A 20,144-nucleotide genomic window follows, 5' to 3' on the forward strand; every position below is an offset into this window, starting at 1 on the left:
CAGGAGAGCTGCACACCCTGAAGGGATGGATGGGGGAACAGCTCTGGCTGGGCAGAGCCAGCCCTGGAGGCTCCACAGCTGCCACTCAGAGTGGAAGGGGCTGGGAAAGCTTCAAATTCCCCAGGATTTAAGGAGGAAAGGCAAGGAGGGATTGCAGCGCCTCATCCATTGAAAGCTCCTCATCCCCACACATTCCCTGGGGCTGGAATGTTCCAGAGCCTCCTCCTGCTGCTGCTGCTGGCGGTGCCAGGTTTAGGGGTGAGCTGGGCCGAAGGGAGTGACCCCTTTGGGGACAGTGCAGGGTGTGCAGCTCTGGGAGGGCTCCATGGCGGTGTTCGTGTGTGCAGAGCTACCTCTAGTGGCCACGGGGCTGGCGACCGGTGACATTGGCAGTGCCAGCACACCTGGGTGTCCCCAGGGCTAGATACTGCTCCCGTTGGCACTGCCAGCCCACCTGGATGCCCCTGGGGCTGGTTACCAGTGCCATTGGCATTGCCAGCCCACCTGGATGCCCCTGGGGCTGGATACTGCTCACATTGGCACTGCCAGCCCACCTGGATGCCCCTGGGGCTGGTTACCAGTGCCATTGGCATTGCCAGCCCACCTGGATGCCCCTGGGGCTGGATGCTGCTCACATTGGCACTGCCAGCCCGCCTGGATGTCCCCAGGGCTGGTTACCAGTGCCATTGGCATTGTTAGCCCACCTGGGTGCCCCCGGGGCTGGTGACTGGTGCCATTGGCACTGCCTGCACCCCTGGATGCCCCCGGGGCTGGTCCTATTGGCACTACCAGCCCACTTGGATGTCCCCAGGGCTGGCTATCGCTCCCCCTTCCACTGCCAGGCCACCTGGATGCCCCTGGGGCTGGGTTCTGGTCCCGTTGGCACTGCCAGCACACCAGGTGGATGTGGATGTGCTGTGAGCTCGTTCAGGGTAAAAGGAGTGTCAGGGATGGAGTATTTGGTGCCCTTCAGGGATGGTGAGGCTTCGTCGGGCACAGGGCAGCAGGCAGGGCAGTGCCCACACCCTCCAGAGCCCCCAGACCATTTAGGCTGGCAAAGCCCTCTGAGGAGGGATCCTTGTTGCAGAAAAAAACTGCAGAGCACAGAGGGTTTTAACTTGATATTTTACTGTGGTTTTTCAGGCTGAGTATTTTACTTGTGGGGCTTGGAGAAATCCCTTTCTGGAGGCACCAGAAGGCTCAGTGTGCTGTGTCCAGTGATCGAGTTTCTGACCAGAGCACAAAGCATCACGCTTGAAGGAGCAGTTTTAGGAAGGTGTTACAGGCATATTTTCTGAAAAATCTTTTCATTAGGATCTTTTATTCGGAGAAGCTGGGAAGCTTCATCTTCTCCACATTTTGCTGCTTTGGAATGTGATTTGGAGAATTGTTTACTTAACATGTGAAATTGTTTTCACTTGATGACCAATGACAGCCACCTGTGTCGAGGCTGTGAGCAGTCACAAGATTTTATTATCATTTTATTCTTTTCTAGGTTTCTGATGAAATCTTTTCTTCTATTCTTTTAGTACAGTTTTAAGATATCATTTTCTTTTAATATAATATGTATCATGAAATAATAAATCAGCCTTCTGAAAGATGGAGTCAAGATTCTCATCTCTTCCCTCATCCTGGGACCCCTGCGAACACCACCATAGGAAGGAGGGTAAAATTTGCTTTATAACGGTCTGGTTCTCTTTCCTCCAGCTCTTCTCTCCTCAATAAGTTCTCCTGCCTTCATAAGTCCCCCAGAGGGCACCTCCATCCTCTTTGGCCCAGGCAGAGTGCTCGGGAAGGTGTGGTGGCTCCGAGGGTGGCTCTGGGCACAGGTGGCTCATCCTGGAGGGCTCGCTGGCCACGGCCATGAACGGGGACAGGCTGTAGGGCGAGGTGGCAGCATAGCTGGGGGAGTAGTGGGTGTCTTCAAGGGGGTGCAGAGGGTAGGGCTGGGCTCCAGGGAGGGCTGGGCTCCAGCCTGAGCCTCGGAACGGGGAAGCAGCTCCGGGTTCGGGCAGGGAGAGGCAGCTGGAGGTGGCAGGGAGCGCCTGCAGGGGCTCCGAGCAGGCACTGTCAGGCTGGCCAAGGCTCTCGGGTGAGGGCTGCTCCCAGGGCTCTCTCTGCAGGGAAACAGGGAGAGAAGGCAAGGAGAACGCTTAGGAACAAAAGCCTGTCCTGGAGGGAATGGAATTTCTATCCCTGGGAATGCCCAAAGGGTTTCTGTGGCTCTGGAGTAGTGTCTGGTGTTTAAAATATGAAAGAGAACATCCCTCCTATCAGCAGTGTTTGAGGTTTGAGCTGTGCAAGGGAACATCCATCCTATCAGTGATGTTTGAGGTTTTAAGTGTGCAAGGGAACATCCATCCTATCAGCAGTGATTGGGGTATTAAGTATGAAAGGGAACTTCCATCCTGGCAGCAGTGTTTGGTGTTTTAAGTTTTAAGGGGAATGTCCATCCTATCAGCAGTGTTTGGGTTTTCAAGTGTGAAAGGGAACTTCCATCTCGTCAGCAGGGCCTGGGGCAGGGTCCCAGTAGGACTGACCAGCCCTGATCCCACAGGATCCAGGAGCTCTGTGGTGGGGCTGTGAGTGGAGCTGGGATAGGGAGCCTGGAGTCACCAAGGGATGTTTCTAGAACCTCAGGGAGGGAGGGATTCATAAAACCATAGAATCACAGAGTTATCCTGAGCTGGAAGGGACCCACAAGACCATCAAATCCTGCTCCTGGCCCTGCACAATCCCACCCTGAGCCTGGGGGCAGTGTCCTGTTCAGGGCAGAACGGGAGTCTCCAGGGATGTCTCCAAGAGGAACAGGGGACATTTAGATGGAACCAAGGAGAAAAACCACATTTAGATGGAACCAAAGAGAAAACGCTCCCTGCAGAGCCCTGCCCCACCTGCCATGGCTGCTCCTGTGACAGCCACATCCTTCCCCCACCAGCCCCCCTGACTGAACCCCACATTAGAGGGGGTGACCCTGCCCTGGGGACAGAGCCATGGAGGCACTCACGAGCAGGAAGTGTCCCGTGTCACCGGGGAAGGATGGCAGCAGAGGGGGCACGGCCGGAGCGCTGAAGAAGGAACTGGTGGCAGCCGGGAGAGGAGGAGGAGCAGCACGGTGATCCCCGAACTGCTCGCTGAGATAGGGCTCCAGCAGGGCTGGGCAGCCCTGGGGGGCAGAGGGGTCGCAGGAGAAGGGCTTGGAGGCCAGAGGGGAGGGGTAGGCATCGCTGCCAAACTGCTTGGTGCCGTGGAAATCCAGCTCGGATGGGAAGGGTCTGCGCACGCCGTAGTAACCAGCGGTGGTGGGAGAGCCTGGGGACAGAAAATGGGGTGGGAAAGTGAAAAGAAAAGTGTAAAGAAAATTCTAACAGCTGCCACAGAATGATGGACACCCCTATGGGTGCAAAGCAGAGCTGTTTTCTCTCCAGCATCACCCAGGAACCCACCCTGTGGCACTGTAGGACACCAAACAACATGAGCACACACTGCTGCTCTCAAGGTAAAAAGGGAAGTTTAATTTCTGACTCCAACACTTATAGATTTCCAAAAGTGACAGTGGATTGGAGGGTGACAGTGCCAGCTCTCCAATGACACTGGACAAACCAACAGCCCATCAAATTTCTCCTCCTCCATGGAGGAATGCAAAACAATGAGTTATTTACAGAAAGTGTGTGAGCAAGTTTGCTACAAGAATGTAAACAACAGAAGGCTTAGAAAAACTTAAAAAATCAGGGTGACATCCCTGCCCTGACACAGGTGTGTGAGCACAGAGGTGCTTTTGGTTCCACCTGGTGACTCCATCTGCAGCAAACCCAAAGTGTTGGGGGAGCTTTAAACAGGAGGGCAGGGGGATGGAGGTCAGCTCAGCCTGCGCTTCCTCCTCGCTCTGCCACAGCCCTGGGGAGGAGGTTCCGGCCTCACTCTGCTCTCCCTGCCCGAGAGCCAAGGCATGAAACAGGGCAGCTCCTGCTTTTGTGCTTTCTCTCTGCAGCTCCAGGGAAAATGGGAAAACACAGGAGGAAAAGGAGGGGTTCTGCACAGCTCCTCTGCTAAAGGAGGTGGGAACTGCTTTAATTACTCACTTTGAGGATTTTATACAAATTATTGCTGTTCTTTTTCCTGATTCTTTTAATTCCTTTCCTCCTGGGCTCCCTCTGAGGGGTGGCCCTGCTCTGGGGCTTGTTCCACATCCTCTGGGGGAGAACAGAAGGGCTGTGCCAACCCTCCCACCTGCAGGGAAGGTGTTTAGCATGGAGGGCAAACCTCACCTGGCATTTGGCCAAAGGGTGACTGTGCTGTGCTGGTGCTGCCCTGCAAAAGATAAAGAGATGTTTGAAAGGATGACTTTCCAAAGCAAGGCAGCTCTCTGAGTGGGATTCACACACATTATTTCAGCCTGGCTGCTGGGAAGGGTTTAACTCCATGATTTCCTCACAGGAATTAACAGATGTAGGCTAAGCAGAGATTGTGAAGGTCTTGAGCAGAGCTGCTAAGAGGAGGAGTATCAAGATAACTGGCTTCTTCCTCCTGTCCCACAGGGTCCCTCAAGGCAGGCAGAACACTGAGGAGTCCTTGGCTGTTGGCACAAACCAGGCAAGGTGAGATCTGATCCCTTGAGTGGCCAAAAGGGGCAGATTCCAACTCAGCTGGGCTGGCTCTGCTGCCCCAGGGCTGCTTTACCTGGCCCTTCCTGGCAGGGTGGGTGGAAAGACAGCTCCTAAATACTGTTTGGATCTTACAGCAATGGTGGTATTATTTTTTATTATTATTATTATTTTAATCATCATCCTCTCCTCTTGGTCCCAGGTGAAGGAGAATTACCCCTGGAGTGGAGCTCCCAGTGCCTAATTCCTTACAAAGCACTGAGCAAAGGCATCTGCTCCTCTGGAATCCTGCTGAGCTCTGCTTTGGGGAGCTCCAGAGAGGAACAGAGAGCCCCCAGCTGCCCTGCTGTCACTCTGCTGTCACTCTGCTGTCCCCTGCCACGCTGGTGGCACGCTCTGTCCAGTTTGCATAGTGCAAACAGGAGGTTCCTGCCACAGCAGGCAACCAAATTTCGAGGTTTAGATTTGAATTAAATTTGCCAGCTCTGAGGACTTCCTTCTGCTGCAAGGGAAGGTTTGCAGCTGCTCCCTGCTCCACCATGGAAATGAGCCCTGAGCCTGCCCGGGCCACATGGCCTGCAGAGGTGACAGGAGGTGACAGGAAGGAGCCCCTGGGCTTGTGGACAGAGGAGTGTCCTTGTCACACAGGCAGGGCTTGCACCTGTCCCCACCTGAAGCCATCCCATGCAAATCCAGGTCACTTTTAGAGGAAAAAGCCAAGCTGGGAGGTTCAGATGCTGCCCAGAGCACATGGGGCTGCAGGGATGGCAGCTGGGATGCTCTGCCAGCTCCCTGGGCACAGCTGGCAGCCTCCAGCAGGGATCATTTCCAGTTACCAGAGCATTTAATCTTTGATCCTGTCTGTTCAACAGCCCCTGGCCCTGCCTGGCTGTGTGTACACACCTGTGCTGAGGAGTACCCAAGGTGACAGGAGCCACCAGGGCTTTGCCTGCCTGGATTCAGTGCAGGAGCCTCTGCTGCAGCCCAACCTCGGCCTCATCAGAGCAGAGCTCTGCATTTCATTCCCCTCTTGCTCCTTATCTGCCTTAATTGAGACCCATTAGTTCATTTCCTCCCTGCAGTGCTTCCTTTGCCTGCCATGGCAATGGGAGCCTGGATCTCCTGCACTTCTGCTCAGCCTCCCTGGGGCCCAGAGTGTGTCCAGCTGCTGATAAGCTGGGCTCAGCCTGCCCTGCCCATGGCCAGCCACAGATCCTGCCTGGGATTGCTCTGCTGCTTCACTGCCTCCTAACTCCCCTATAAACCTGCCTGAATTTAAGGATCCAGCTCCAAATGATGACCTGGCCCTGCCCTGTGGCAGCGCTTTGGCATCAGGGCATCCCCTCTCTGGGGGAGTGGAGCAGCTGAAGGGACAGAAATCCTCCATAAAAGCAAAGCTGGGCCTGGGCAGGGCAGTGCTGGCTGAGTGTCCCTGCCCTGGGAGTGCTGAGCAATGAATCCTCTTTAAACCGTAGCACTGCACTGCTTCCCCTGTGCAGGCACCTCAGAGAAGGCAGGAATCCTTCCACAGGAAATCTTTCACCCTGCAGAGAACACCTGCAGGCTCACACCTATGCAAAGGAAAACTCACAGCCTCCCTAAATCCCAGCCCTGAGCCCTGATTTTGGGTGGGTTTCCTCACAGCACCCCCTGATTTCCATCTCTCCATGTGTGCAGGGCCTGGCTGCCAGGAAATTGTTGAAACCTCATCCTAAAACTCTGCTCTGCTGAGGGTGAAGGCTGAGGAGAAGCTTAGATGGAGGTAGGATGTAAAGGAAGTGATAGGGTGGGAGCTAACATTTGTTTAGTCGAAATCAACTGTCTTAATTAGACTAACTTTCTGTTATTCTGCTCATTCTAATCTGCCTTGAACTCAAAGTTAGACTAACTTTCTGTTATTCTGCTCATTCTAATCCACCTTGAATTCATTCATAGACTACTCCCAGGGTAAGGAGGAGGATGAGTGAGGAGGTTCAGGCTAGGGTGGTGGTAAGGCCTGGCACCAACAACTGCCCAGGGCTGGTTTCATTCTGGAGCAAAGATCACCCTCAAACAAAAGATGCAGCTAAATGACCCTGCATCACCAACAGCCACAGGGGTGTTCAGTTATCTGCCCCGGGCTTGTTTTCTGGGTTGTATTCTGCCAGACAAACAGAGCTGCACTCCCAGCTGCTCTTTTCATGATACGTCCGAGCAAATACGGATGTTTGCCCTGCACAATCATTTTTTGTCTCTCGCAGGGAATGAGCAGCAGGGCTGGTTTTGCATCAGGTAGGCACACACGCAATGCTGGGCTCGGAGCACAAAGCCCAGGGCAATAAATCCAGGAGGGTTTTACAGTCCCAGGGCGTTTCCTCTGTGGCTCTTGAAGCTGCCGCCTCCACACAGGGAGCGGGTCACTGGTGATAGCACCAACAGGAGATGTTTTCTCAGCTGCTTCCCAAGAACTCTGTCAGAACCCAGAACATCCCTCTGGCTGTCCAGGATGGCCAGGATCCCTGCCAGGGGGCTCAGAGGCCCTGGCACAGAGCCCAAAATGCCCCTGTGGGTTTGATTGTGACCTGTGGAGCAAACTACCAACCTTCTATGAGGATCAGCAAGCCACAACAGTTTAGGTAGAATAATAGTGAGGTTATCACAGGGTGGAAAAGTAGATTTTGGGGTTTTTGGCATGGGGGTTCAGGAGGCAAGGTGGAGAGAACTGGGTGTATCCGGCCTTTCTCATTCTTCTTCTTCTTGGCCTCCATCTTCTGCTGTGATGTTGGCAATTTTGGATTGGTTTAGAGTAGAAGCTCACTGTCTGACATAGGTGATGGGTATTGGGAAGTAATTATAAATAATGTACATGAATTTTTAGTATAAAGACATAACACCACCCTGAGGGCAGGCAGAGTGCCTTGGACTGTCCTGCTGGATGGACCTCGGCAGGGCAGGAGAAAATTTTTTATAGATAAGATACAATAAACAACCTTGAGACTGAGAAATGAAGAGCCCTGACTCCTTCTTCAAGTTCTGGGCTGGGAAAAGAGAATTTCAAACTCTTCTTGGGGTCACTCTGACAAGCTAGAGATTCCAACAGAACTCCTGCTAAATATCTGCCAGCTGGGAGTGTGCCCTGCCCAGTGACTCTTCCCTCAGGGGGCTTCTGCCTCCCTGCAGCAGCTGAGCCTGTGGGATGGATGAGTGGCTGGATTTTGCTGTTTGGTGATGCTCAATCCTGTTTTGGGGTTTTTTTTCTGCCTATTTTGTTGCAGAGTTAATGGGCCTGAAAGTCACAGCAAGTAAGTCACCATGAGGCTCCTTCAGTATAAAAAAGAAGGCAGAGGTGAATGGTTTTGGGGGAAAAAAACAGTGATCCCAGGCTCTGCTCCCTCTCTCTCCCTGCAGGACACAGCTCCCGCTCCCCCTCCTCTGCCACTATCCCAGATGGAGGTGAGGAGCTTTGCCCAGCACAGGTGAGTGCCAGGAGCACCCAGGGAACGTTCCTCGTGCCACTGGATGCCACCACACCCTGCCATCACAATATTGTGTCCCCTTCTGGATGCCACCACACCCTGCCATCACAATATTGTGTCCCTTTCTGGATGCCACCACACCCTGCCATCACAATATTATGTCCCTTTCTGGATGCCACCACAATACTGTGTCCCCTTCTGGATGCCACCACACCCTGCCACCACAATACTGTGTCCCTTTCTGGATGCCACCACATCCTGCCATCACAATATTGTGTCCCCTTCTGGATGCCACCACAATACTGTGTCCCCTTCTGGCTGCCACCACATCCTGCCATCACAATATCGTGTCCCCTTGTGGATGCCACCACAATATTGTGTCCCCTTCTAGGTGCCACCAGATCCTGCCACCACAATATTGTGTCCCCTTCTGGATGCCACCACACCCTGCCATCACAATACTGTGTCCCTTTCTGGATGCCACCACATCCTGCCACCACAATATCATGTCCCCTTGTGGGACAGCCTCACTTTTCTGGCTGGGAATAGAGACATAAATCCAATGTAGTGCAGCAGGACTTGGGTTTGCTGTTGCCATAGAAGCACTTTGAGAGGAAATCATCTCTTCCAAGCTGATGCTTGGCCTCTTTCCAGCCCATCCCATCCCTGGCACCCTGAGAGGAGCTGGAAGGAGCTCAGCATTCGGGGAAGGACAGATATTTTCAGGGCACTGACTTGTCCAAGTGTAGCTGCTGGAAAAGGAACTTGGCTTGGGAAGGTGTCACACGTGGGATGTGAAAGGAAAAGGGAATTTAACATCACTGCCATGCTTGAAAAAGATAAAAAAAAAGGGCTTTGAGGCATTTAAGGTTGAGAGATATGAAAGTCGAGGAACCATCATGTTTTGGGGCATGCAATTATACTAATTATATTAATTCTATCAATATTGGCAGTGTCCCAGAGTGTTTTTGAAGCAGAGGGTGGGATGAGGGAATTTATGGGGTTAAAAAAGCAGTGGGGGACGGGACGGGACTCACGCTGAAGCGGGAGCCGCTGCTCTGCCGGGATCGCTTTTCAGCCAGGAGATCCTTGACCGTGTGCTTCACTCGCACCCCTTGGTACACGCGTTTGCCGAAATCTGCAGGGACTGAGCGAGGCCAGGGTTCAGCGAGAGCACAGAGCAGCCGGGAGAGGCAAATTCAGCGCCTCTGTGCGGCGGGTTGGGAGGGGAAAATACAAACCTGCAATTCTGAGATCTAGAAATATGGCAGTATTTGTAATCTAAATATATATATATATATATATATATATATATATATTTCTAGGTATATAAATTATCTATTATATATTATATGTATAATTATATAATATATATATTTTCTATTTTCTATTTTCTATGTTCTATATAATATATAATATATAACATATAATATATAATATATAATATATAATATATAATGTACATGTAATATATAATATGTAATATGTAATATATTATATACCTTATATATTATATACCTTATATATTGTATATTATATACATTATATATTTTATAGATAATAGATAAGTATATATTATATATAATACATAATATATCTAACATATTAATGTTAGGTATACTTATATGTATATATAATGGGAATATACATACTGTATCTAATATATTATATATTCCCATATATAGAAATATATAGAGAGAAAATGTAGAAAATCTATTTAATATATATAAATATATAGATAATATTGATATTAATTAAATATTGTGTGTTGTTATTAATAGAATATTTTGTTGGGAAGGCACAAAGGCTCCCTGCCCTGGCACCTGCAGGGTCTGGCTCTGTTTTTTGCCCTGGAGCCCAGCACAGCCCAAACCAGCTCTGGGTGGCTTTGGCACGAGGGATCTGCCCTCCTGCTGAGCCTGGGCTGGATTTTGGGCTTTGCACAGAGTTTGTGGCACAGGTGAGAGCTGGGGAACAATGCAGGGACGGTTTTTTATCCTGCCAGAACCCAGCTCGCACCTGTGGAGCCAGGGAGGAGCTTCCATGGGGCTTTCATTGAATTATCCCGGAAAAAACCTGCCTGCCTTTGAAGCTAATCCCTTGGAAAACACACAGGCACGCTCTCCCGAGGCAGAGCAAACTGCCAGGGCACAGCTGATGTGTTTGATCTCCAGGATTTATCATTTGGCTCTTCTGCCCCTCAGGATGTGTCCCTTGGCTCCGTTTCTGGTGCCATTGTGGCTCCAGGTGCGCACACACACATACCAGGAGAGGTGGGAGGGTTTAAACAACACGCTGCTGTCTTGGCCTTGCCCCAAATAGGTTTTTTTTTAATTATTTTTGAGGTCATAGCAGCTGCAAATTTGGGCAAGAGGAATTTTATGTTGGTGTTTGAGTGCTGACCAGAGAGTTTCAGCCAAGGCCAGGCACAAAGCAAACACAAAGCAAGGGAGAGATTCCCAAAAATGAGGTGGAGAGGAGAGTACCAAAATAAAAACAGCAACAAAAGTGGCCAGAAATGGACATCAGCTCTCCCAGGTGGAGGAATTCCAGCGGGCCTGGTGCTCCGCAGGTTTCCTGACCCCTTTGCTGTGCCCTGAAGGCATTAGAAAATCATTTCCACATCTCTCTGCTGTTCTGTTCTCACATCCTCACTTATTCCTCTGCCCAAATTGTTTTAATTCAGCCTCACTCAGCCCTCTAACCCTGGGCTGAAGCTGTCACACAGCTGGACCTGTTGGTGCCAGTGGATTATCCAAAAATCTTCAGATAACTCTGCCACTGGCAGCACTGGGGAAGAAAATGCTGTTTCAGGCCTGAGTTTAAATCATTTCCAAGCAAACTGAATCCAATTTCACATCACTTTGATCTAACTGCCTTTTGAAAAAAAAGCAAAAATAAGAATAAAGCATTGCTCTGTGAAGGAATATAAATTCAGCCTGGAAAAGGCAGAATATTAATTGATACTATTAAATTATTGGGACATTTAAGATGTCACATATCTATTCTAGACAAATTTTTTGGTTTTTTTTTTTTTTTTTTTTTTTCAATGGGAGCCCAAGGACAGCACAGTTTGTTCCTTCCCTGATATTGCCATGAAGATTCCTCAGCTTGGGAAGATCTGAGCTGCTGGAACTCACCTGCTTCCATTGTTGGTGCTGCTGACGAGTCCCAGCTCCCAGATCCTGCAGGAATTTGGGGCAGATCTGTCCCTCATCAGCTCCCCAGAGCAGAGTGAAGCCTGTGCTCATAATTCCCTGGGGAAGTTCCAGCTGAGCCTGGCGGAAATGGGTTTTTCGAATTTAGGGATGTCTCCAGCATCATGCCTCGTTTGGGATTTGCTTAAATGCAAATCCCTGGATCTGTGTTTGGCTCCACTTTGCATGGTCAGTGTGGGTCCTTCTGCAGGAGCTCCTTCCTGCCTGAGCTGACATTCCATGGAAATATCAGGAAATATCAGGAAATTTCAGGAAAGGAAATTTCAGGAAAGGAAAGGAAAGGAAATTTCAGGAAATTTCAGGAAAGGAAATTTCAGGAAAGGAAAGGAAATTTCAGGAAAGGAAATTTCAGGAAAGGAAATTTCAGGAAAGGAAAGGAAATTTCAGGAAAGGAAAGGAAATTTCAGGAAAGGAAAGGAAATTTCAGGAAAGGAAAGGAAAGGAAAGGAAATTTCAGGAAAGGAAAGGAAAGGAAAGGAAATTTCAGGAAAGGAAAGGAAAGGAAAGGAAAGGAAATTTCAGGAAAGGAAATTTCAGGAAAGGAAAGGAAAGGAAAGGAAAGGAAAGGAAAGGAAATTTCAGGAAAGGAAAGGAAATTTCAGGAAAGGAAAGGAAAGGAAAGGAAAGGAAAGGAAAGGAAAGGAAAGGAAAGGAAAGGAAAGGAAAGGAAAGGAAAGGAAAGGAAAGGAAAGGAAAGGAAAGGGGCAATTTTATTACCTTTTTATTACTTTTAAACTTTTAAAAACAATGATTGGCGTTTTTCACAAGGTCAAATCCCCATCCTGTGGCTGCTCAGTGCAGGTGTTTGCTGTGCTGGCTGCAAAACAATTCCATTGAAAACAGAGAGAGAACAAAAGCTCAGCCAGGCTTCTTTGAGATGAAAACCTCCTGCCTGGTGTTTTCTATTCAAAGATCATCACACCCATATTTTCTGGTTACTTTGGTGGAGTTGGGCACGTGTTTGCCATCCACATCAGGGCAGAGCTGTTGTGTGTTGGCACAACACACTCTGGGTGTCACAGGCATATTTCATGAAAAATCCTTTTGCGAATCTTTTCTCCTGAGAAGCTGAGAAGCCTCAGAAACGAAATGTAAACAATAAAAAATGGGCATTTTAGGATTGGCTTTGCGCAAATATAAAAATGAGTATTATATGTGTTGTGTTAGAAAGTGATGCTGAATTAATTCTCTTAAGTAGTGTGTTAAATATAGTTTTAGGTTATAACAAAATGTTAAAATAGAAACGATGCTAGGTAAGATACCCTTTTTAAAGAAGGACTTACTGTGAGATAGCAGCCACAGGACACCTGAATCTTTCAGAGAAAAAGGGAATTCTTATATTAATTTATTAATGTATTAATTTATTAATTTATTAATAAATTAATTTATTATTAACTTATTCTGATAAGGGAGCAAATTTATTGCTCCCTTATCAAAAGAAACGAACTTCCTGCCTCGCTCAGGCTTAGTGACGCCGTCAGGATTCAGAGGAAGAAGCTGACACTGCCCAGACAGAATCCTGTGTTTGAATGGAATTTATGCAGCATGGATGAGCTGTATGAATATGCAACAGGCTGTTGCTTTTAAGGGTTAATCCTCTGTTCATGTGGGGCCTTTTTCAGGCTTATTTTGCCCAGAAAAGGTACCTGAACTCTCTGTAACTCTTTGTTCTTATTGTCTCATATTGTCCTAATCCAAATTGTCCAAATTTTTATTACTCTAATTATATTATTATTTTTATAGCTATTTTGTTAGTATTAAAGTTTTTAAATTTTAAAAACAAGCGATTGGCGTTTCCACACTGCCATTACCCACGGCGGTAAACAGCCTCGGAACCTTTGTGCCACAGCGCTGCTTCCCGGCGGGGCCTTTCGGCCACCGCTCACAGTCAGCGGGTTCCTGCGCGCTGATTGGCGGGGGGGCGCGCGCGGTGCGTCGCGTTGCAGGGCCCCCCGCGGGGCCGAGGCGGGCCGGGGTGGCGGCGCCGCTCTCCGCGCAGCCCGCGGCTCCCGCCGGGCTCGGCGCCGGTTCCGGGCGGGGTCGGCGGCCCCGGACGGCCCCGCAGCAGCCCGGCCATGGCGCCCGGCCGTGCGGGCGGTAAGGCGGCCGTGGTGCTGCAGTGCGAGTGGCAGCAGTGCTCCTTCGTGGCCTCGGGCATGGAGGAGTTCTGCGCGCATGTGGCGCAGCACCTGCAGCAGCACCTGCCCGGCTCCGGCGGGCCCAGCGCCGACATGGACCCGCTGGGTGAGGCCCTGGGGAAAGGGAGGCTCAGGGGGGCCCTTGTGGCTCTGCAGGAGCCCCTGACGGGAGGGGACAGCCAGGGAGGTCGGGCTGTGCTCGCAGGGAACAGCAGGACGAGACTGGGACAGTGAAGGGACTTGAGGAGCAGGTTTGCTTAGAGAGACCTTCGGGCTGTGCTTGTGTGGGGCAGAGGAGCGGTCTGTGTTCCAGAGCAGCTGTCTGTCTGTCTGTCTGTGTTCCAGAGGAGCGGTCTGTGTTCCAGAGCAGCCGTCTGTCTGTTCTAGAAGACCTGTCTGTCGGTCTGTGTTCCCCAGGAGCAGTTTGAGTTGCTCAGGAGCTGTCTGTCTGTGTTCCGGAGCAGTTGTTTGCCTGAGTTCCAGAGCAGCTGTCTGTCTGTCTGTCTGTTCCAGAGGAACTGTGTGTGTCGCAGAGCAGCAGTCTGTCTGTCTGTCTGTTTGTTCCAGAGCAGCTGTCTGTCCCTTGCAGAGGAGTGCACGTGCCTGTGGCAGGACTGTGGTTGCTGCTCTCTGGAGCTGTCTGTCTGTCTGTCTGTCTGTTGCAGAGGAGTACACGTGCCTGTGGCAGGACTGTGGTTTCTGCTCCCCGGCGAGCTCGGCCGAGCTGGTGCGCCACGTTTACTTCCACTGCTACCACACCAAGCTGAAGCAGTGGGGGCTGAGGGCCCTGCAGGGCCAGGCTGAGCTCAGCCACTGCCAGCTGGACTTCCAGAGCCACAACATCATCCCCGAGATCCAGGAGAGCTTCCTGTGCCTCTGGGAGTACTGCGAGGTGAGGGCCGGGGGATGGGGGCGCTGTGGGGGAGCCCAGGAGGGGCTGGGACAGGAGGGAGTCAGGCTGATGTGTTATTGTATTATACTCATGGTATTCTCTTATATTATATTACATTACATTGCATTATATTAATTATATTACATTATATTACATTACATTGCATTATATTACATTACATTATATTATACATTATTATATATTATAATATATAATATCACGTTATACATTATATATCCATAATATACTAATATATAATTAACATATAATTAACATATAATTAACATATAATTAACATATAATTAACATATAATTAACATATAATTAACATAAAATTAACATAAAATTAACATATGATTATATAATCTATAATTAATATTATATATTAATTATATATCAATATGTATTTATATATTGATAATCTACATTAATTTTTATATAATACACATTTTATATATTTATATATGCATTAATATATGTATTAATGTGTATGTATACATTATTATATATACATGATTATACATTATTACATTACATTATATTACACTATATTATGTTAATTACCTTACATTACATTATATTACATTATGTTACATTATATTACACTGCATTACATTATATTATGCTATACTAAAACTATACTAAAGAAAGAGAAAGGATACAGACAGAAGGCTTAACAAGAATGAATAATAAAAATTCGTGATTGACTCCGTGTTCTCAGAAGGCTGATATATTGTATTATATTACATTACATTACATTGTATTGCATTACATTACATTGTATTGTATTACATTACATTGTATATTACATGGTATTATATTACATTACATTATGTTACATTATATTACATTGCATTACATTATATTATGCTATATATTACATTATATTATGCTATACTAAAACTATACTAAAGAAAGGTAAAGGATACAGACAGAAGCCTTAATAAGAATGAATAAAAAAAATTCATGACTGACTCCTCAGAGTCTGACACAACTGGCCGTGATTGGTTTCATGTTAATTATTTTTACTTAATGGCCAATCAATGACCAGTTGGATAAAAAAATCTCCAGACCACATTCTAAAGCAGCCAAACACAGGAGGAGCAGTCAGATAATTATTGTTTTCGTTTTTCTCTGAGGCTTCTCAGCTTCCCTGGAGAAGAAAGCCTGGCAAAGGGATTTTTCAGAAAATGTGACCGTGACATGTTACCACATTTCTCTTCACAGAGAAAAGCAAGGCACAGTTCTTCCCAAGAATATTCCTGGGTTTCACATTCTCTGAACCTCAGAGAATGATCAAAACCATTCTTATCTCATTTGCTGTGCCTGTGTTTGTGCCAAAGCAGAATGCAATATGGAGATTATTTACCCACAGTGATGGTGTTTTGGTTCCTTGGCCTGTCAGGGTGTGTGTGTGTCAGGACTGTGGGCTGACACTCACGAGATTCAGTGCAGTTTAGCTGTAATGTAACATAGTGCAATACAATATAGAATAAGGCAGTATAATAAAGTCATTAATTAGCCTTCTGATAAGGTGGAGTCAGATGCATCATTCTCTCCCCTTGTCACAGCAAAAATATCATCTCTGCTGCTCTGCTGCTCAGCTGCAGGCTCTGTCTGGAGCTCTGTGGGAGCATCTGGGTTTGTTCTGGTCTCTCTCACCCTGTCCTGTGTGGCCTTGTCCCCTCAGAGGTCGTTTGACAACCCCGAGTGGTTCTACCGGCACGTGGAGGATCACAGCTTCTGCTCCGAGTACAAGGCAGCGGGGAAGGAGAACCACGTGCTGCTCTGTGGCTGGAAAGGTTGGTGGGAGCCCCCAGGGCCTCTCCTCACAGCTTTGGGCTGGGTGGCAAACATGGGAACAGGTTTCAGAGAGCTCCTTGGCCTTCAAAAATAGGTTTTCAAATTCCGTGAAATATTCCTGCAGAAATATTTCCCTCAGTTGAGTGTTCAGTACAGAACTTCCTATTCATGTGTAATCACTACCTTGGAGAAAAGGCTTCAGCTGATTTATTTTGATTTTGATTTTTTTTTTCCTTAATTTCTCCCATGTTTGAGCAATTGCTTTAACTGCTTGGGGGGCCACACTGGTTGTACTGTGGTAGAACCAGTACTACACTGGTGAGAGAGCTTTGGGCTGGGTGGCAAACAGGGTTTCAAAAAGCCCCTTGGCCTTCAAAAATAGATTTTCAAATTCCATGGTTTTGACCATGAAAGATTCCTGCAGAAGTTCCCTCAGGGAATCCAGTTGAGTGCTCAGAACTTCCTATTTATGTGTAATCAGTACCTTGGAGAAAAGGCTACAGCTGATTTCTTTTACTTTGACTTTTTTCATTAATTTCTTCTATTTGCAATTGCCCGAACTGCTTGGAGGGGCCACACTGGTTGTACTGGGGTAGAACCACTTGTGATCTCACTGTGCTGATCTCACCCTGCTCTGTGGGGATTTTGGAGCCTTGCTGGCCCAAACAGGATGGGGAGGCTGCTGTTGAGCGAGGCTGTGTCCCTTGGGAGGGCTCTCAGCTGTGCTGTCCCTCCCCAGACTGCAAGTGCAGCTTCAAGGGCCGCTGCAAGCTGCGGGAGCACCTGCGCAGCCACACGCAGGAGAAGGTGGTGGCCTGTCCCACCTGCGGGGGCATGTTTGCCAACAACACCAAGTTCTTCGACCACATCCGCCGCCAGACCGCCCTGGAGCGTAAGCCCTGGGGCAGGGAGGGGCTGGGGAGGGCTGCCCTGGGCTGGTGGGCTTGCTGGAGGTGCCTAAACCCTGGGAGCCGAGGGCAGGGTGTGCTTGGCTGCTGAGTGATGGCAGCCCCAGAATCGCTGGGATGGGAAGAGACCTCTGGGATTGATCCTCACTGTGTGAGCCAGCCGTGAGGGGAGGGACTCTCCCACCCCCCTGGGCAGCAGCAGTGAGTGGGCAGGGCCTCAAAGTGGAGGGGTGGGGCCTGGCACTCCCCTCCAGCATCTGACCATCCTTTCCCTGAAGAAATTCCTCCTGAAATGCCACCTGAACCTCCCCCGGCCCACCTTTAGTCTGTGTCCCCTGGGAAGTGTCTCCTGGCAGAGGCAGGATTGAGGCTGTTCCTCCTGTGGGGACCCAGGGCTGCCCACCAGGGATTGCAGCCCTCGGGAACCCCTCTCCTCACTGCTCCCTGTGCTGTTCTCCCTGCCCTGATGCCCCCTGTGCCCTCTGGTGCAGAGCAGAGGTTTCAGTGCTCCCACTGCTCCAAGAGATTCGCCACCGAGAGGCTGCTCCGCGACCACATGAGGAACCACGGTGAGTGAGTGAGTGAGTGAGTGAGTGAGTGAGTGAGTGAGTGAGTGAGGGGCCCTGCTCCCAGCTCAGCCCCTGGGCTGTGTGCTCTGCCCTGCCCTGCTCTGGGCTGACATTTCTCCCCGGTTTTGGCCCAGTGAACCACTACAAGTGCCCCCTGTGTGACATGACCTGCCCGCTGCCCTCCTCGCTGCGCAACCACATCCGCTTCCGCCACAGCGAGGAGCGCCCCTTCAAGTGTGACTACTGTGACTACAGGTGAGGGCCAGGGCTGGCCCCCTCCCCAGACCCCCCTGAGGCCTCTGTGTGTGTGTGTGTGCTGCAGCTCTGTTCCCTCACCTTGTGCTTCCAGCTGCAAGAACCTCATTGACCTGCGGAAGCACCTGGACACGCACAGCAAGGAGCCGGCGTATCGCTGCGAGTTCGAGGCCTGCAGCTTCTCTGCTCGCTCCCTCTGCTCCATCAAACTGCACTACAGGAAGGTCCACGAGGTGGGAAGGCAGCAGAGCTTGCATTGCTTGTGATGCCCCTGTCAGTCTTCTCTGGGAGCTTTCTGTCTCCTTCCCTGCACCTGCGGGTGCTGACGTGGCTCTGTGTCCCTCAGGGTGACTCCGAGCCCAGGTACAAGTGCCACGTGTGTGACAAGTGCTTCACACGGGGGAACAACCTCACTGTGCACCTCAGGAAGAAGCACCAGTTCAAATGGCCCTCAGGACATCCTCGCTTCAGGTACTGCTCACCTTCAGCTCCTCAGTGCATCCTGCGTGGTGCTGGCAGTGCCTGGGCTCTGTAAATTGTTCAGGACCCTTTCCCAGTGGCTGGGAGGGCAGGAAATGTTGAGTGGGATCTGAGCAGTGCTGGCTGGCAGCTCCAGGGCAGTGCTGCCGTCACTGCTCCCTCTGCTGGGACATTTCTGAGCTTGGCAGGGTGTTCCCCTCTAGAGAGATCAGTCCTGGGACAGAAACCTCTGCTGCACCCCCTGTAGGAAACTCCAGAGGGTTTCCAGAGCCTGAAAGCTGGGAGGGGAAGAGGATGGACTTGAAATGGTCCCAGTGAAGCAGAGTGGTGGAAGGAGGGGGGCTGGGGAGGGCGTTGAGCCTGGCCCAGAGCTCAGAAGCTGCTACATGGGTTTGCCTTTGGGACTAGAGGCTGAAACGCCATCTGTGTAGCACAGGGATTGAACCTTGGCTGTTGTGCCCTTTCCCTGGCTGTTGCCCATCTCCTGGGAAGGGGAATGTGCCAGGCTGACCCCTCCTGTCTGTGCCCAGGTACAGGGAGCACGAGGACGGCTACATGAGGCTGCAGCTGGTGCGCTACGAGAGCGTGGAGCTCACAGAGCAGCTGCTCAAGGACAGGGAGAAGCGTGGGGAGGCTCTGGATGGCTCCAGCGAGTGCGTGGTGCTGCCTGAGGGCGAGGGCAGCCTGCAGGGCATCCTTCTGGAGCCTCCAGCAAACCCTGCCCCGGCAGAGAACAGCACATCAGAGCTGCCTGTGCCCCCTGCCCTGTGCTCTGCTCCCAGCCCTGAGCCAGCACGGCCCAGCCCCTTCCCAGCAGCTGCCTCCTCCTCCTCCTCCTCCTCCTCAGAGCAAGGAGCCAGCAGCAGCAGCAGCAGCCCCATCATCCGTGTGGTGAGCAGGACCAACGAGCAGGGCCAGAGTGAGACTGTCTATTACGTGCTGGCCAGCACAGCCTCGGAGCAGCAGGGCCCAGCAGCCCTGGAGCTGGAGGAGAACGTCATGGACAGACTGCAGAAAACAGCTGAGGAGCTGGGCATCCACATCCTCTGAGGGGCTGCTGGGCATCATCCAGATGCTGTGAGGGGCTGCTGGGCATCCAGATCCTGGAGGGGCTGCTGGGCATCATCCAGATGCTGTGAGGGGCTGCAGGGCATCATCCAGATCCTGTGAGGGGCTGCCCCTCTGCAGCACAGTTTCAGCCTCCTAGGATGTGCTGCTGGTTCTGGTCAGCATGGGGAGAGGGGAGGGACACATCCCCCAGGTGTGAACCAAGTGATCTGAGCTGGAAGGAGCTGTCTGTCCTCCTTTTGGGGATTGCAGCCTGTCAGGGTTCTCCCACCCTTCTGGGAGGTTTGGCAGGGTGGAGTGCTCACCAGCTGTGCCCTTCTGAGCCTGTTCCCCGGGCAGGATGGTGTGTGGAGCACGCTCTGGTGCTGAAGCCTCTTCCCTGGGAACATGTGTGGCCCTTGGCAGGCCTGTCCTGCCCCATCCATGCCTTCTCCAGGGGTTTCATGCCTTCATCAGCACTTCCTGCACACATTTCCTGTCTCACCTGCTGCTGCTGCTGGTGTTTGCCTCCCTGATCCCAGAACCAGCACTTGGCTCTGGGAGGAGGCCAGGGCAGCACTGGGACATTGGGAGCTTCTTGCTGCTTTTGGCATCCCCTGGGTGTCCTCCCCACATTGGGGTTTGGGCTCCTGCTTGGGCAGGGTGTGCTTTGGCAAGGCAAATAAACATCAGGCTGCCAGGCCCAGCTGTGTCTGGTGTTTCTCTGCTCAGCCCCAGCCCTGGCAGCCGTGCTGTGGGGTGGTGCAGGGTGGGA

The 20,144-nt window shown here is 50.5% G+C and overlaps 2 protein-coding genes across 2 annotated transcripts; one reads left to right on the forward strand and one right to left on the reverse strand.

Annotated features, from left to right (window-relative positions):
• Nucleotides 1-1,169: 1,169 nt before the first annotated feature.
• POU2AF2 (POU class 2 homeobox associating factor 2) lies at nt 1,170-11,209 on the reverse strand. The gene is made up of 5 exons (XM_074559402.1): nt 11,200-11,209; nt 9,097-9,197; nt 4,269-4,311; nt 3,008-3,312; nt 1,170-2,117 (listed from the first exon to the last, which is right to left on the reverse strand). The coding sequence occupies exons 1-5, from the start codon at nt 11,207-11,209 to the stop codon at nt 1,719-1,721; spliced, it is 858 nt and encodes a 285-aa protein (XP_074415503.1). The 3' UTR covers nt 1,170-1,718.
• A 1,987-nt stretch (nt 11,210-13,196) lies between these two features.
• Nucleotides 13,197-20,072, forward strand: HINFP (histone H4 transcription factor). Its single transcript, XM_074527822.1, has 9 exons — nt 13,197-13,521; nt 14,081-14,307; nt 15,998-16,109; nt 16,850-17,002; nt 17,510-17,587; nt 17,722-17,842; nt 17,937-18,075; nt 18,189-18,313; nt 18,853-20,072. Exons 1-9 carry the CDS (start codon nt 13,353-13,355, stop codon nt 19,370-19,372), a joined length of 1,644 nt encoding a protein of 547 aa, XP_074383923.1. The 5' UTR covers nt 13,197-13,352; the 3' UTR covers nt 19,373-20,072.
• The last annotated feature ends 72 nt before the right edge of the window (nt 20,073-20,144 follow it).

Source organism: Zonotrichia albicollis, chromosome 27 (assembly GCF_047830755.1).
Source record: "Zonotrichia albicollis isolate bZonAlb1 chromosome 27, bZonAlb1.hap1, whole genome shotgun sequence".
Lineage (NCBI taxonomy): Eukaryota > Metazoa > Chordata > Aves > Passeriformes > Passerellidae > Zonotrichia > Zonotrichia albicollis.

Coding starts and splice junctions, on each gene's coding strand:
- POU2AF2 (XM_074559402.1), bottom strand. Junction 4,312..9,096: donor GCAGCGGCTCCCGCTTCAGC/GTGAGTCCCGTC, acceptor TATCTTTTGCAG/GGCAGCACCAGCACAGCACA. Junction 3,313..4,268: donor ACCCTTTGGCCAAATGCCAG/GTGAGGTTTGCC, acceptor TTCTGTCCCCAG/GCTCTCCCACCACCGCTGGT.
- HINFP (XM_074527822.1), top strand. CDS start 13,353: ATGGCGCCCGGCCGTGCGGGCGGTAAGGCGGCCGTGGTGCTGCAGTGC. Junction 16,110..16,849: donor GCTGCTCTGTGGCTGGAAAG/GTTGGTGGGAGC, acceptor GTCCCTCCCCAG/ACTGCAAGTGCAGCTTCAAG. Junction 17,843..17,936: donor TGTGACTACTGTGACTACAG/GTGAGGGCCAGG, acceptor TTGTGCTTCCAG/CTGCAAGAACCTCATTGACC.